General features: G+C 41.5%; 1 protein-coding gene across 1 annotated transcript; it reads right to left on the reverse strand.

The window, feature by feature from the left end:
• Positions 1 to 228: 228 nt before the first annotated feature.
• prss35 (serine protease 35) lies at positions 229 to 6,577 on the reverse strand. Its single transcript, XM_008431902.3, has 2 exons — positions 5,817 to 6,577; positions 229 to 2,647 (listed from the first exon to the last, which is right to left on the reverse strand). Exon 2 carries the CDS (start codon positions 2,626 to 2,628, stop codon positions 1,354 to 1,356), a length of 1,275 nt encoding a protein of 424 aa, XP_008430124.1. The 5' UTR covers positions 2,629 to 2,647; positions 5,817 to 6,577; the 3' UTR covers positions 229 to 1,353.
• Between the last annotated feature and the right edge of the window lie 11,862 nt (positions 6,578 to 18,439).

An 18,439-nucleotide genomic window follows, 5' to 3' on the forward strand; every position in this document is an offset into this window, starting at 1 on the left:
TCTGTGGAAGCCCATTCCCAGTCAATTTTTTTTACGACTGGAGCTGAATCCAAGTACCTGAAGAAATGTTGCAGCCCCTAATCATAACACTTCCACCACTGTGTTTAACATTTTTTAGAGATTCTTCTGCCAAAAAGTTGCACTTAACGTATACCAAAACCTTATAAACATTTTATTCTTTGCTGTTTGCTTGGATGCATTTGTTTTCATCACATAGACACACACACGCAAAGGGGAATCTTGGTTTTAATGGCTTGTAGACTTCAAAGCTAATAATTATTTGCAGATATTTGGTATTTAAAAGGATAGTCTTGCATTTCCTTGGGAGAAAAAGCAACAGGAACAAGTCAGAAACATTACATTTAATCTTAAACTACTTCTATAAAAACAAAGTGACTTTAAAAAAAAACCGGTTACCCTTAAAATAGAGAAACAAAAACAGCTCAAGTAAATTGTTGAATGGTTCAGTCTTAATGTAACGCAAACATGTAGCCTCACCTTAAGCTTAAAATTACAGTACTAGGCCACCAAAAAAGTCATTCCAAAATGGAAACAAAAAGGTTACAGTCCCATAAATTAGCACCACGTCATTCTCTGTTATAGTTATGTGCACAACAATGAAACCACATTTCACTGTATTGCAAGAACGGATGAAAGAGGATGAGACATGAATCCTACAAAAGCAGCAAAAAAAAATAAAAAATCCATCTCCTAAAAAGCATCCAGAAGGAGAAAAACACTCATTAAAAGATAAGCTTAAAACACAAAACATCTAATACAATGTTCAAGATATACACAAATGAAAAAATCAGCTTATTAATTTTTTTGTTTTTTCTGAATCTTCATACCATTCTTTTTTTAATTAAAGTATTTAAGTTGGTTTTTGGGCGTCTTATTATTGCCAATGCTCACGTTTTATGCTTACAGTGGTGGAGAAACCTTTTCTTTAATAACGATACCTTGCAAGTATTTGTGATTCATACTATAAACCATTTACTGTACTCCGACCATAGAGGTCAATTTATTTCAAAAACTGTCAAAGTAGACTTAAAATACTTAAAAAGGATTTCCTTTCCCGTATATATTTCAAACAAATAAATAAAAAAAGACAACTGACAAGCCACAGTTCCCTTGATGCATTGATGAGTTCCTATTGTTGCCACTTCACTTGAATCACTGTAGCAGAGTCATAAGGAGACACACAAGGTAAAAGACGGGAAGGGGAAGAGGAAGCAGTTGCCTAGTTTCTGCTTGGTGAAACAAGGTGATGTGTCAAGGTATTTGAAGTCTGTAAGGGGGAACTATGGTGTGAGATGATGGGTAAGAAGCAGAAAAGTGGGGAGTTGCCATGTTTTAGGCTACCTGACACTCACTCGAGTCCCCATGGACCCAGTAGCAGATCTGCGCGTACTTGAGCGGCGTTATCCTCACGGCCACATTGTAATCCTGCTGCATCCCGTCCCCATTGACGTCAACCCACTGGTGCCCAGAGAAAACCCCAATTATCTTCCTCTTCCACTTCTTCTTGCCCGGCTCTTTGAGGCGGATGTAAACTCCCGAGCCACTGGAGCCGGGTTTGGCATCGCAGTACTGATACAACAAGTCATTGGATTCCTCAGACACAGAGCAGAACCGGTACACCAAGTTACCGGGTCGGTCATCGTCAAAACCGGAGAAGTGGATCCTACCAGCAGGGAGCTTCTTAACGGAAGGTATAACACCCAGATCCATGTGATTGACCTTTGGGGCTCTCTTCAGCTCGAGAACGGCGTAGTCGTAATCCGCAGTCAGTCCATCTGACACACCTTTAAACCAACCCTTAGGAACCTGGGTCTTTTTGACTCTGGTCCACTTGAATGAAGGTTTCCCAGAGTCAGCACTTCGACGACTCCGGATCTTCTTGCCTTTTCCTCTTCCTTTGCGCTCCCCTCTCCCACCATTTTCCTCCATTTCCAGTCCTTCCTCTTTAACTTTGTCCCCCTTTCTTCTTTTGCCCCTTTCTTTCCCACCCTTTCCTTTGCCTCCCTTTCCTCGTCTGCTCTTCTCTTTCAGAATGCCAACACGCAACTTCTGAACTCCGTCTAGATAATCCTTTCCATCGTGGATGCAGTGTGCAGCTGTCAGCACGTGTTTGGGTGACACCAGCACCCCAGAGCACCCTGTAGATATCTTCACCGAGGTGGAAAAGGGATATTTGGTGGAGTACTGCTTGTCAGCGATGGTGAAGCGAGTATCTGTGCCGTACACTTCTCGCTTGTGACGGGACCTTGATGAAGTGTTTCTGGGCCAGACAGTGACTTCATTGAGGCCATGCACAGAAACGGAGGTATACGTGCGTGTGCCATTCTCGTAGACCGTCTCGTAGGATAGGAACTGCTCCAAATCATTCAGGGAAGGCGAGGGAATGTGGCGCTGGCACTCGATCCCGCAGGTACCACTCAGCTCTGGTTGAGGGTGAGCTGCAAAGTTGGGGCTGCTGAGGGGCACAGTGCGTCGTTTCCTTACCAGAGGCACTTTCCATTGGGGCCAGGTGTATTGGTCGTCAATTGTGTTTTCCTCAGCAGTTACAGCCACCACTGCAGTCAGCACCATCACTGGAAGCAGGACGCAAAGTGGTATGGGGCCCATAGTTAAGTTGGGCCTGGCTCTGAAATGTAGAGAACCAAAGATGAAAACATTAATTTACACACATTGACACTTCTGACAATCACAGGTACCAGCAAGAATCAACTTTTGAATCACAGGGTTTGGGGCCACTGCAACATTGTGGCATTTCAGATATCTTATGCAACCAAATACATTAAAGTGAACTTCTGCACACACATTTGGTACAGATTTATTGATACTTTGGTGAATGTAGCACTTTTGCTCAAACATATGAGCTTGAAGGGTATACTCACATTAAATTTTTTTATGATAGGCTTTGATATAAAGTTCAAAGGAGTAGATATTTCCTTAGGCATTTTCACTAATAACTAATAACCAGGTTGGGCTCATTTTAAAGTGAAATGCTACCATCTTAACATGACTCCATAAGAGAAAATATTATTTGAGAAACATTATCGTCATTTATATGACCAGTGTTTGTTTAACCCCTTAAACTGTTGCCACTTTGTCTTCTAGTTAATATATACACTGAAACTGATGATTATTTGTGCAGGAAATGGAAGCAGGATATGGTTCGTCTCTAAGGATCTTCCTATATGAAACATACTTAGAACAAAACGTGTAAAGTATTAGCAGATATAATAACTGTCTCACATAAAACTAAAAACTTTCCTAACCTCAATTTATTAAGCATTGGAGTCTTATATCCTCTAATGTTTTGGGGTACAATGTTTTGGTCCTGGCTCCACAATACTAAGTTCTCTAATGACTAGATGTTGGCTTCAGTCTTATTGAAGGTAGTCTGGATTTTTGCTAAATGAAATAAAGTTACCTATCCCAAATAAGACACCACCTCCAAAAACCCTGCAACAACATGTAAGTATGTATACACTTACTGAATTACTTGTGTTTCAGTGATTCCTGAATTTCTTTAAAACCTGACTTGAGATTCAATGACTAAAAAGAAACACAGCCAATTCCATTCATGACCACAGGGAGGCAGTGCAGCTCCAGCGTTCAATGGAGACAGAAACCGAGCAGGTCAGGGGTGTGTGTGTGTATGTCACACTTGAATATGTTAAAGCCATCTGAGGTGGTTGGTGCCCTGATTTTTACATACAAGTCAGTAACGTTTGGTTTTATATTTTTGCAGAGTTTTTACAGCTTAAATCCAGAGCTGCTGCATTAGCTGTGTGGTTAAAAGTTTTCTGCTCCTTGAGTCTACAGCTGGAGGGCAGTGGGCAGTGAGAAGACGCTGGACGGAGACTCTCTAAACGAGCTGAGACATTGGCTTGGAGGTTTGCCACAATGGTTAACCTACTCCTTCAGTAATGACCATATCTGGTTTCCTGCAGCTCCACAATGCGGCCCTCCATGCGCACAAATGGCATCAAACACAGAGAGACTATGAAGACCGATGGTGTCTGCTGCCTCCTATACCCATGAGTGTCAACCCCCCCACCACCCCCAGAGTCCACATATGCGTGCGTTAACTTGGGGGTGTGTTGTAATAGATTGGACAGACAATCGCTGAACTAGAAAAGCAGCAGAAATGAAATTCGTCAGCAGGGCTGCGGCTGTGAAGTCAGCCTGCCGATTTCAAACACTGGAAAAGAAAGTTATTTGGATGGAGGAGGATTTACGGTTTTGGTTGGCGCTTTACAGACAAATTAAAAGTGAAATGCCCATGTCTGCCCTACAAATCAGTTCAAAATCAACATTTAAGAGGGAAAATGAACTCAGTTTCAAATTGATGCTTCTGTAGTTTAAAGAAGAGGTTCCCAGGAAAATGTCATCATTACATCTTTCACCTACAAGCATTTCATCATCCGTGCAAGGCTTAAAGTAGCTTTAAAATAAAACTTGTATGAGATGTTAGTGATATTTTTAGGTTTTCTTTGTACTGGGGTTTTCAGGCTCACCAGACCAGATATAGGCACAAAAAAAAAGATTGCCCTCTACCTCTACCTCTGACCAACTGCACATATTCCACATGTCTGCTTCCCCTATCTTTTCTGAACTTTTTTATTTTATTGTTTTATATTCCAAGGTAACTGTGACGTCTCCTCCAACCGACTCTGACTGTAGTCGGGACATTTTTGAGGTCTGGCTGCTCCCCACAGCCTCCTATAAAACACAGCCAGCGGCTGAAATCTAACCAGCATACAACAGACTGGTAGTAAAATACATGGCCGCAAAGAGCCGTAAAACACTTTCAATAAATGAAGGAGCAAAAAAAAAAAAAAAAGACCCTTTTTTAGTTTCTGCTCAGAGTCACACTCCTGCTGCCAAATTCAGACGTAACACTACAACTGAGAGAGAGAGAGAGAGAGAGAGAGAGAGAGAGAGAGAGAGAGAGAGAGAGAGAGAGAGAGAGACAGACAGACAGACAGACAGCGCCGTCCCCATTAATCAGTGGAAACTGATACTCCGCCATCATGGCTTTTTGGTCTTCGAATGGGCTGATTTTCGACCGAACTCTTTCCCCCCCCCCCCCCCCCCCCCGCTGCACTCAGCTAACGAGGATGACGATGTTGTGCCCTCTTCATCCTCCTGTGGAAAGCAAAGTGGCCGAGAGGTGGCGCTCTAAGGCTCAATCTTGTGCGTGCAGGACTTTTGTTCACCTCACCCTCCTTTTTCTTTTTGTAGTAAAATTGGTGATAACCAATTTCGACATATTTTACGACTTTCTGCTTTAACCAATATAAAGTTAGAAAGACAATAAACGTATAAGGAAAAATATGTGTATTATTTTCTGTTTGCCTAATCTTTCTGAATGAAGCCACTGCTAATGTCATTAAATTTCCAATGTAAATAATAACCAATTACATGTAAATTTTTTTTTTTTTTTTTTTGCAGCATATCTTTCAGACATCCGCAGATCGACATCTGCACCACTGGGATGAATACGTGTTATTCCAGCGTGAACACATAAAACCGATGCGTCTTTTGCTTCCATGAACGCACCACATGATGAAAATTGATGAAAAGTGGAAATCTGGACAAGTTCCCTACTTTTTGTGATGTAAAATTCAAAATAACTTAGAGGAAAAAAAAAATCTGAGGTGAATCAAAAGATCTTTTTTTTTTTAAAGAGAAAAAAAGTCTTCAAAAAAAATTAAAAGGGGGGAAAAAAAGAGAGAAGAAACTCTTGGGTTAATTTCTTCTTTCTTTCTATCGGCAGCAGGAGACCATGCAGGCGTCCCTACCTGCTCGCATCCGATTGATGGATTATGCCAGATCCGCGGTGTATTGTTTGTTGTCCTCGGATGTACACAAATATGATCCCGGTGGCAAACAGTCGGCGGTCACTGCATCCCCCAGGCGCGCTGTCATCAGCAGGGCCACGGCTGCCCGCTCATTGCCTCCTTCAGAGAGTCTGAGGGGGAAAGTCGCGGCCGGGACGCTCCGCTCAGGCTGCACTTGATGCTGAGAAGGGAGGGAGGGACAGAGGGCTGAAAGAGAGAGAGAGAGAGGAGGAGGAGGAGAAGGGGGTGCAGAGGAAAAGATATGAAAGGAACCTTTTTCTTTTTCTTTTTTTTCCCGCCCCGTGACAAAAGTTGTTCACTTCTGGGTGGGGCAAGAGTTTTGGACCTCACCAAAGAGTCCACTGAGGGTAAAGGTAGTGTTCTGTTCAGATCCTGCAGTTCAGGCAGAAGCTTAAATCATTCATGCATTGTGAAGAAATGAGGCTTCACAGTTGGTCCACATTCACCCAGCGGAGGGTAGAGGACCCAGAAGTTGTACTCAAGTGCAAAAGTTGTCCTTTTGGGGCTTAAAAGTACAACATTTTGAGATCCAAAAGTTGCACTCAAAAATATGTGGAAGTATTTTTTGAGTTACAGCAACTCAAAGTAAAAGCTGCCCAAGAAATTACTTTACTGAGTAGCAACTGATCAAAAGATCAATCCTATGATATTTAAGACTAAAATATAAAAGTTATGTGAAAAATGTTGGTATATTTAGAGACCAAAATGAGAATAATTCGTATAACATCATTACAAAAAAAAACAACAAACAAAAACTGCATATGTCAGAGTAGCAATACGTTATAATAAAATTACTCAAGAAAAAGTAAAACATACAACTTGTAATTGTTTCCCCACCACCCAAAAAATGTTACACAAGTAAATGTAACAGAGTAAATGTAGTTAGTTACTACCCATCTCTGCATTCACCCAATGACCCAATGTGCGCATGTATGTACAACATGGGGTTCAGTGCCTTGCTCAGGGGTTCATCTACATGGGGCAGCAGAAAGCCAACCCTTCAACTTTTTGGAAATTCAAACTGGTCTCTTGTTTGCTCACTTGATTAGTACTGTCCTTCGCTGGCCTGCCAGTTTAGATAAATGGCCGTGTCCAGAGCTGCATGAGAAGTCCAAGGCTTAGAGGTTTTGTTTACAACCTTGCTCCGTTTTGAACATCTCTTTAACTTTCTCCTTGACCTGTCTGCTGTGGTCCTTGATCTTTATGATGAGGTAAAATTACACTCAGGTGGACTCTGTTTGCGAATCATAGCACTTCTAGAGGCACTGTATTTTATTTAGAGCTGTCCAAGGAAAGGGGGCTGTATACAAATGCACTGGACATTTTTAAAGAGTTTCTTTGTAAAAAAAAAAGAAAAAAGGGAAAACTATGCGTCATCTTTCTTTCCCTTCCCAATTATGTGCCATCTGGTGTTGGTCTCTCTCATAAAGTAAAAGTTCAATGGGTGAATACACCCCACATTTCTTGTGCTGTATGTAATTTACAGTTCACCATCCAACTCACCATTTTTCAATTCAATTCAGTTTATTTGTGCAGCGCCAATTCACATCAACTGTCATGTCAAGGAAAAAGACATTTTAATTCAGTTACACATACATTCCACTTGATTCTAGTTACCTAACATAACAATATGCTCACTTAATTATTAAAAGTAGTTTAAAGGGGCAGTATTATTTTAAACTGACTTTTTTTTTAGCTTTACATTGTGTTATAATGTTCAAAAACATACCCAGTGTGGCTTTGATTCTTTCATGCATGTTTGAGAAATCATTTAATCTCCCATGGCAACCATTCAGCTGTGCAACAAGCCTGAGTGGACAAAGCTCCTCCTCACAAAGATCCCCACCCCTCATCTCCTTTACAAAGCTCCTTCAGACTAGCCAACAGCAATTAGCAAATACCTGGTGGCACTTTGCATCTGCTCAGTTTATTACATGAGCTACTTCACAGTCCAGTGCTGATCAAACTGTAGTTAAAGGGTTAATAGAGGAGTGATTCTTTGATGACTCTCTGAAGGCAGAGTTTCAGACAGCAGGTGTTTTTTAAAGAGACAGAGACCCAATTTCAAGACGTTAAATATCTTTTAAGCAATATTTGATAGATTTAGCTTTTTCTATAACAACTGAAGTTAACATAGTTACTTGGATGTGCTATATAATTGCACTATGTGCCTGGAAAACACATTATGCTAAACAATACTAAAAAGTTTCCACCTAAGGAAGCCCAGCAGACTGAATGGAGTCAATAACTGGCAGCATTCACTCTTTCAAACTATGTCAAAATTTCACTAATGTTGTGAAAACTCCAGTGTTTCCATTCAAGAAGAAGCGCAATCAGAGCGGAGAGGTTTGTTGACATAATAAGCGGTACTTCCTGTCGTCGTCTGCTTCATGGTTTGCGCCAGAGGCCACGTCTGGTTGTTGGTCATGTGACTCGTGTGTTGCCAAAAACTGTTCCCATTGCAGTTTTGCAAAATCAACCAATTTCAAAGTGTCCAACAATAACAACAACAACAACAAAACACCTCATCCTAGCGCCAAAACTTTTTTATTAAAAATAAAGTTTTTTCAAAATTGCCCTGTTTCTATTAGGCAAATTTAACGTCAAACTGCGCAGTTACATGGTCGATGGAAACGCAGGCAGTGAGAACTTGCTCGGTGAACCTGCAGCCTTGATTTTGTGCGCCGACTACTTTCATCTTAAGGGTCCAGGACTGAAGAACGGAAGTCGACCGGATCTTTGGCTGACTTCACAGCAAGAAGCCGAAGTCTCAGTGAACCCGTAAGCAACACGGAAAAAACGAAGAGTCCGGTGTGAGAGACGGGGAGGCCTGACGGACATCTGGCCCCGTTTGGAGCCGACGCTTCTCTCCGAGTAATCTCTCCCCGTCCGCCTCTCCCAGATCTACACCTGCTCCCTCCGCTGCGCGTCTCATGGAGCTTCGGGGGGAACTTTGGTGGTCGGCACACCTGACCCGTCATTTCAATGATGGATGCCCTCTTTCGCGTCCACTTGGGTGGTGATCGGTGTGCGCGTGCGCACTTCATGTCCTCCGTGGGTGTGGTCCCTGTTGCTGCTCGTTGCTAATGAAACATACCTTTTATGTGTTTTAGGGGGACTGAGTCACTGGCCAATGAAAACACACACAAGTGAGTGCCTGTCAGAGACGGAACTGAGGTGAATCTGAACTGCTGAGTGTCTCCCATGTGTTTCTGTCCGTTTTATTTTCATTTAGCTTTCTTACTATGGTGTTCCATTTTGATCTTTGCTGACTCAGTGCACATCCTTCCAGGTGTTTGCTGTGAGTGAACCAAACGCAAGCCACACATTTTATTTTTATTTTTATTAGATTTAAGAAAAAAAAAAAGATTTGAAAAGCATGCATCATAACTATACTGTTATTTGTGTCCGTTCTAGCCTGTAAAATTCTTAGAAAATTGAACAAAATAGCTAAAACATTCAGGGGTTTGAATGCTTTAACTAGACCCTGAGGTTTGCAGAGTTGGAAATTTCACAGTTTGTACCAAAGACCACAAAGGGGCAAACTACATTGTCTACCGCCCGCCTCCTTTAAATTGCATTATAGCATAACCTAAGCTGAACTCAACCTCCGTCAACCGTTGGCCGCCTTTTCGACAGCTGTTTCTTTGCGTTTTCCAAACTGTATTTTTCTTTCCTACTCAAGAAACTTTCTAATACACGTTTTACAACAATTCTCGCCCTCGTGCCCAGCCCACATACAGAATCGCGGTGCCAAGTCATTCGCACACACACACACGCGTGCGTCGCAGCGCCGAGAACCTCACAGAGCTCTTGCTGCATGTGGCAAAACAAATGTCTGAATTAGCTGTGGCAGACTTTTCCTTGAAGTGAGCAGTTAGTCATCGAGAGGATTTACAGGCGGCATGTGTCGGCTGATTTATGTCACAGGGAAAGAAGTGCTAAAAGAAAGAACACCGAGATCACAGGGCTGAAGTCATTTAGGCTGAAGATGGCTGTAAAAATGTCAAAATCTCTGACGTTTTGGAATCGCCGTCAGTTAAAGCTGGCAAGGAGGAATTATCAGAAAGCTGCATGAAGAAACTCAGATGATATGACTCAAATTCAAAGTGGCTCTCATCCATCCCGTTCTGCTCCCTTTTGGAGGTTCTCCTTTGACATTGTTGAGGCCTGTCGGTTGCAGGTCGGCTCTAGAAGCTTCTTGGCTGTTGGGACAGAAATCGTGCAGATGTAGCCAAATATTCAGACCCAGTTTGTTGAATTGGAGAAGGTAAAGGCAGAGAGCCTCGTCCATCTCGATAGGCTGCCATGTTGAGGAGAACACAGTGCTGTGTTCTAATCGTAAAGTCTGTGTTGTCCTGATGACTTCAGTTCACCCTGGTGAACCAGTTTGTTCACAGAGAAGCTGAAACCAATGGTAGCTAGAGTTCACATCAGAGTCAGAATCAATTTTATTGGCTAAGGCTGCATGCACAAACGATGACTTTTTACTTCACTTTCAGGGAGTCACAGCATACAAACACAAAATATAAACTTTAGAGGAAATAAAATAAAGTAGCAAATGTAGAATATATGTATCTGCAGGTATGTATGGCTGTTTTATATACAAGGAGAAGAAAAGAAAGAGACAAGTTGTTGTAGCGTAGCATGCCTATTTTATTTCACAGTAGAGCAGCCGACCGCTGTGGCTGCATTGTGTTCACGGTGTTCATCAGACAGACAGCCTGGGGGAAGAGATTGTCTCTGAGGTGACTGTGTCTGCAAGTACTGCTCTAAAGGTAAAAGTCTAACTGTTTGTGTCCAGGACGTGTGGGGTCTGCAGAGATGTTTGGGAAGTTTAGCCCCAACATTCCTAAAATTGTAGATATTCAACTTGTTAGATTGTCTTGGCCCAATATCGCAGCGTGTGTGACATGTCGCTGATCAGAAACTGAGGTGACAAAAACTAAGGTGAGGTTCTAAATAAAGAAGACAAAGCACCGGAAAGTCTGGTGAATGTCAGAGATGTCAAATATTGTTTTTTCTCTGTTAAACACAGTCCATAAACTATCGCCATTTCTTCTTCCCAGTTTGTTTACTCTGAACTCACATTTGTGCAATTCTAAAACAAAAAATAGTAAGAAAAACGGCATGGTCCTCAACCAGATTGCTTCCGACGCAAGTCTCTGCATCCCAACACCAGAGTGCTAATCCCAAATTAGCAACAGTTTGACAATGCTAGATTGTTCCAGTTTTGGCCCCAATTAACCGAGTGCCTCCCTATTACCACTGGATCCCAACACCAGAGCGCTAATCCCAAATTAGCTACCTTACAGTCCTTGACTGTTTAAAAAATATCTCTGCAGAGGGAGAACCCACACACAACTCGCATGCAGGATGCAAGATTTCTCATTTATTTGCAGGAATTACAGCTTATAAATATAGTCACACAAAGTCCCTCCCTTTCCCAAATGGAGGATCGGTTTACAAAATATCGGCAAATCGCAAACAGCTGTGTCTCGGGAGATTCCATACGGCGTCACATTCAGTAACATCAAATTAGAGATTGGGCCGACCACCTGTGGACTGGAAGGCAACGAGCATCTGCAGCACCACAGTTCATTACAGCACATCCAAACCTGTTATACCTAAGATTTTATTTTTTATTGTCATGTGAGGTTTCTGAAGTTCTGAAAATTGGTCAACAGTTTTAGAACTTTGCTGTGTGAATCAGGCCTTAGTCACGGAGGTGAGGTGGTGCGTCACTGCCACCACCGAGCCAGTAAAAGTTAATCCGGTCACTTTGACCCAGAACTTAACTCAACGTGCTGTTCCATCACCCTGTTGTGTTAAATCAGTCCAGAACTGAATCGGTACAAATTTGACCAAGACCTACATTAGCAAAAGTTTTTTTTTTTTTTTATCGACCCAGAAGCTTTTAAGTGTAATTTTAAAAACTCTCATTAGTTGATTTGGAGCAAAACAGCAAACAAAGAGGCCTACTGATGCAGCGCTCAGATTCATGCCTTATCAGGGTTCTCCTATGTTCCGATTGACTCGTTTTAGGCAAATTCAAGGTGCACCAAATCTTTTCCTCCACCGTAAGAGTTACTCTGAGTGCTCTCTCTCTTTTTCATAAATATCTCCACACCTCACTAATCCCCCCGTCTCCACCGACCCACAATTTAACTCCTCTGGCTTTATTTTGACAGCTGAATGAATCTCTCAGTGCCGATGTGTGCCAAACAGGCGGCCATTGATCTGACAGATCCGCTCTCCGCCTCACAGCGGTGTTAACACGGTCCGCATAATAAACACAGGTCAGATACTGTATAAACAGCAGCGAGACAGTTGGTTAAAGGTCCCGCTCAGCTCTACGTTCACTTCGTCACCATTTTTTTTTTTTTTTTTGTACAGTAAATATTTGGGTAAACTGGCTGTACCATACCGGCTTTGAGAGACGGGACTGTACGTGATGAAAGGCGGACTGAGGGTCACATGAGCGCTTTTCAATCTAATGTGGCAAGTGAACAGGCAGCCACAGTCCTGCTGAGAGATGGACTTGTGAAGACATGTCAGAGAGCGCTCCTAAGATGCTCTCTGCAGTTATGAGGCTTTTTTCCCCCTTTTCTTTCACCGACAAATGTACGCCCACAATAAAAAAAAGAAAAAATGGCTGGGTCATGAAATTCTTCTGCAGGATTTCAGAAGACGCAATGTTTTTAAAATGCACAGTGAAGTGAAAGAATGAAATGGAAAAAAAAAACAAAAAAGAAACTGCTACTCTGCTTTGTTCAGTTTAATGACATCACAAGAGGCACACAAATTGAGCCAATTAGCTGGCTTTAGTAAATTAGTTTCCGTGCACACGCGGCACTCAAAAGTTGCTGACGAGGAGCCACATGGCTCACTGGGAGAGCAGGCACACCAAATGTAGAAGTCACAGCAGTCGGTGCAGTTCCTGGTTCAATTACTGGCAAGCCACTGCAAAAACTAGTTTAGTTTCCAGTGTAAATATCTTTGAACTCTCGAGAAAAGACTAAAATAACTTTCAAGGAACTTTTCAGCAAGAAATAGGAGCTTGTTTTGAGGAACACTGGCAGACCATTTTACTTGTAACATGGAGACAATGTCTTGTTAAAAGCAAAAAATAAATAAATTAATAAAAAATCTGCCAATAGAACAAGTAATTTCTCATCAATAATAAGGAATTATTGACTTGAAAGAAGCTCCTGGATATTACTTAAAAGTTACTGGTAAGCTAGCCTTTCTCATTTCAAGTTCACTAAAGTGCACTAAGATATTTGCATTAGAAAGTAGACCAAAAATACTTGGTGGGATTTTGTGTTACTAGGTAACATTTTCTGCATTCACCCCCCTCGCCCAGGCTCCCCAATACTATTGAATAAAGCTCTCTATTGTGGCTCAAAAACCTTTTAAAAACTGCTAAATTGTTTATCCGGTTGTATAAACGTTGGCAGAGTCCAGAGGGGACATTTTTTTCACCGAAGCAACTTATCTCTCTCTTTTTTTTTCTTTTTTTTTTTTTTTACTGCCAAGCATCCAGTTTGTGATCGTACGTCTTTCTCCAGGAATAATGTCGACGCCATGCGGTCTGCCTCAGATGCATGCACGGCTTATCTAAATTAGCCATTAAGTAATTCTGTCTGCTTATTGAAATATCCGGTGCAGAACATCAGGACTTTGAATGGTTTTTAGAACAACTCGGCTCAAAATAATCGCTGAAGACCTTTGTTAATAAAAACGTTTGGCCATTCCAGACCGCCTTGGTTCTCTCCACAAACTACTTCCATGTGTCTCATTGTTCCCAAACCTTCCTGTTACTCATGCAGTGTTCTAACTTCTAATGCAAATATTTTTGCTTTAGCAGAATGTGTGATGTCTCCAGAATCGCGATCATGTGAAAGCTAGGATTCTGGAAACCAGATTTAGTTTTCGTTGAGTAATTCTTCACAACAGACATAGTAAAAACCATTTAAGACTCTGAGCATGTTCCTGATTTGATAGGAAAGTCTCTTGTGCATGGCCTTTTCAGTTTAAGAACACAAAGAAGATTATAAGTCAGATCTTGTTCACAAATTGTTCAACGGTGATGTCATGGCTGAATCTGGCTTGCCGTCTGTTTTATCTCTGGTTAGAAACTTTCAGGAATTCCCACAGAGCAGAGTGTCGAAGACGGACACAGTAAGGAGACTCGGGTCAAAAGAACCGTCAGCCTGACTAAACCAACCATGTCTCTACCAGTCTGTCTGAATTCTGTTGAAAACATTTCAGATATGCATAATTTTAATTTAGCTTTGGATTTCTCCTTTAAAACACGTGTGCCTGCATTCTCTAAGCTCCTTTGCAGAAGTACTTTCACGCCATCAAACTTTTTGTCATTTAGACACAAATGTCAATGTCTTTAACCAGAATTTCACAGATCAGACTAGGGGTTTCCAACTCCAGTTCTCAAGGGCTGAATTAGATATTCAAAACGGCACCATGTTCTGCACAAACCCGGTGATAACCTGTTTATTCGATTCAGGTTGTCTTTAACCAAGCAAACGTCTAAAATGGAAGAAACTGAACCCTCAGGGCTCAGTAAGGACCAATACAAAGTAGCGCATTATTATTAATTTCAGCATAAATTATAAATATTGGAGCTCATTAGTGAATAAACAGCATCACAAAGGAACACAACAGACAAGAGAAGGAGGAAGTTGTAGAGAAGTTTAAAGGAGGGCTTGATTTCATAATGTTAAACGATTTGCTTAAACATACTAACATGTTAGTATGTTGTTCCCTCATCAAAAACATACATGGAGGGTTGCCTTGATTCTTTCATTCATGTTTGAGAAATAATTTCACATGGCGACCATTCAGTGCTGCAAAAACGCCTGGTTGGACTTAGCTCCGCCTTCTAGGACTAATCTCCTGTGGTTTCTGAGCTTCCACCTCACAGAGCACACACCTCCCTCGTGACTCCCACGCTCAGCTCCTTCAGACTAGCCAGCAGCAATTGGCAAACACCTGGTGGAACTGAGCATCTGCCGAGCTCATTATGGGAGCTTCTTCTGAGAGAAATGTTGCTAAAGTTGTGATGACTTCCTGAAGGCAGAGTGTTGGAAAGAGCAGGATATACTTAAAGAGACAGAGACCCAGTGTTGAAGTTTTGAAGTCAGATTTCCTTTAAGTCGTGTTTGATATACGTAGCATTTTTTATGACAACTGAAGATAACATAGTTACTTGATTATGCTTTAAAATGATACTATGTGACTGGAAAACATGTCATACATTAATCTTTCTTGCATCGCTTCATGTCCTCGCTGACCGCCTTTTCATTTCTTCTTGCAATAAAAACATAAAATATCTTTCCACGTTGCAACCCCGAAACACCCAGCACAGAGTTCGTTAATCCCGCTCTCTCCTTCGCTCCGCGGGGCACAAACAGAGCGCCTGTTGCACGTCCGACAGCTGGGAATACTATTTGAACGGCTGAGGTTTCCAGTGGTGATTGATGGGGTTATAATTTTTGCTCCTGTACAGTGATGGTTAGCGCGGCAGCCTCAAATCACACGCAGGGATTGACATTTAGGATCAGAGTCTTCTTTCTTCCTTAAACAGGGACCTAAATATAGGAGTGCTCCTTCACTGACCTCCCTGTGACACACAAAGGCCGTCTTATGTGTCTGCAACACAAACAGGCCAACGTTTCAGTGCCGACTGCTTCAGCATTGCGTTTAAGTTCATTTCAATTTTTTTCTGGTTAGGAAATATTTTCACCTTTTTGCTCAGACTGATTGTTTTAGAACCTGTATAAAGCTGCAGTATGTAACTTTTTTTATGTTTATTAAAACTGTCACCATGTTGTGATAGTATAATTTGAGACAGATAATCTGAGAAAAGATTGATCACCACCTTTTTCCTGAGCTGCTATTGCTGACTGAGTGAAATGCACAGCATCTAACTAAAAACAACCAATCAGAGTCAGGAGGAGGGTCTTGGCACTGTCCATCAATCTGGTGATCGTGCTGCTAAATGTGCTAATGGTGTAAAAAAAACTACTTGTTACAGGAAAACCGTTTATCTGCAGTCACTGGGGGTTATGCTAACTAGCATTAGCATTCATGACAGGCTCTGCTAACAGGGAGAAGCTCTATCGTAGCAGAGATTAAGGGGAGTAGCGAGGAGTGGGGTGAGCAGCACTCATAGTGACATGATTGACAGCGCTAAGCCACTTCCTGGTTCTGATTGGTTGTTGCTAGTTAGCACTGGGAGAAAATAGAGGAGTACAATTTTTCCACAGATTATCTGCCTCATATCATACTGTCACGACATAGAATCAGTTTCAACAAATTCAACAACAGTTTTAAAAAAAATAAAAGTCACATACTGCAGCTTTAAGAACCTGATTGAAAAAGCATAAAACAAGCCAAAGAGAAACGGCGGCTCCGTCTCTCGTCACCTTGAAAATGCGGTCAGACCATTTCACAGGCGCTCTTCAAACAAACGTTTGCACTTAGCGTCGGCTGATGGCAAATCTGTTTCCTGTGCTGAGCAGGAGCCTCCACACAAAACATATATTTTGCAGATTATACAGCAGACGTTTCATCACACCAACGAGGAGCACCTGGCAGTAGGAAGCAAAGCAGAGCCTACAATTCGTTGCTGTTGTTGAGCTGAGGAAACAGATCTGCAGTGTGTTCCAACTTGAGGCAAAGCTGTTTAGACACACGGAGACAAACAAGAAAAAAAGAAGGGATATTTATCTCTGCAGGACTCGTCGAGGAGATCTGGCTGAAGGAGGTGTGATCATTTTCCAACATGGTGTCCCGGACGTCTCTGAGAAAGAAGGAGGAAAGTACGGAAAAACGATTTTTCTGTTCCCTTGGCTCTGTGGATAAGGCATCATTAGCTGGAAGGATGTTGTCTATAAAAATGAGCTGCATGCAGTTTTAAAATGATACCATTACCAAAATAAAACTCAATTCATTTAACCTTTCAAAAATTAATAATAAAGAAAAGATGATAGTCTCCCTTTTCAGAGCAAAAATATTTACTGCCTTTGTAAGGTAATTTTTGTAATATTTCCCAAAAGACCAAATGGAGAGCATTGTAAAAATAAAAAAATTTGCTTGTTCTTGTTTTGCTTACAGATACACTTTATACATGCAGTCAACATTTAAATGTTCAATCTTGAGCACTTTTTAAAAAAAAGTTTTAAAAAATAAAATAAGAAATTTAATTCTATTTTATTTAGTTTCAGGTACAAAGGAGTGATTGACAGCACTAAGACCCTCCCTCCACGGCTTTGATTGGTTGTTTCTAGTTGCACTGGGAGAAGTCAGAGGAACTCCATTCTCCCCCCCACAAATTATCTATCTCATATCATTCTGTCAGGATATATTGACAGTTTCAACAATATGTAAAAAAAAAACAAAAAAAAAAACAACTTTTTTTTTGAAGCTACATATACTGTAGCACTCTTCACAAGATAATAAAATATAAAGTCTCCAACGTGCTCCACAGATAAGTTGCAGAATGAAATAGTTTCTTCTTCCAGCTCCCTTGATAACTCTGGACTCAAACAGGGGGTCATTATGAGGGGCAATCAGTGAAAGGACCCATTGATTTCGGTGGTGGGGGTGGAAGGTCATGCGTGGACTCAAAGGAGAAGCAGAGATCTTAAAGGAGTGAGAGCAGTCGTGTATATTTGGGAGTATGGCTTACTGGCTTTGAGTGTCCCCCAGGAGCCAAGCAAAAACATCCACCCACTTCCTCCGCTGCAGCTGAAGGTGCACCACAGGCCCAATGCCAGTCTGTGCATTTACTCTGTTGAGAGTTCAAACAAGTATTTTATTTTTACTTTATTATAAATGATGAAAGAATGTACAGATGCCCTTAATGATTGAATCTCACTGTACTGGTTTGACATGATGGTCAATACTTATGTCTTGAGATAAAAAGTAAAAAATTTAAAAAAAAAGAAAAAAGAAAATTCATATTGAAAATAATTTCGCATCAAGGCCATATAGCGTGATAAGATGCAAGAAACCCAAAAGGTACATTTCACCCTCTGAATTGGAAAGAATATGCAGATAGAAAATAACAAAAAAAGGTTACTATTAAGCAATTTCAGGAAATAAACAAAACAAAACAAAAACAATCTCACCAGCAACACTGGAGGCAACACAGAGGGGAAATCAGGGAGATATCATGGAGACTCTGCTGATTCACTGATGACTGAAAGAAAAAGTATAAACTATGTGGTGGGGGTCACTGGACTGGAAACGTGTGAGATGTGCAACAGCTGTGCAAGAACAATGACAAGAAAACAACAGATGCTGTCCAAATACATGAAATATTGATCTTAGACGCACTCTTACACGCGTCTTGGAAAATAAACACAATTCCACCACAGCTTACTATTGTTGACGCGAGGAGCGGCCATGTTGAAACACACAGTCGGCCTAACGAGTCGTAACTGGGGAGTAGCTGCAGTTGCTCCCGCTCTCCCAGAAGGAAGTCTGATTTTGTCTAACCGTTCCTGTTCATCTTTGCTACTGCACTACAACTGGAA

The sequence above is a fragment of the Poecilia reticulata genome, chromosome 16 (genome assembly GCF_904066995.2).
Source record: "Poecilia reticulata chromosome 16, P_reticulata-male-v2, whole genome shotgun sequence".
In the NCBI taxonomy this organism is placed as follows: domain Eukaryota; kingdom Metazoa; phylum Chordata; class Actinopteri; order Cyprinodontiformes; family Poeciliidae; genus Poecilia; species Poecilia reticulata.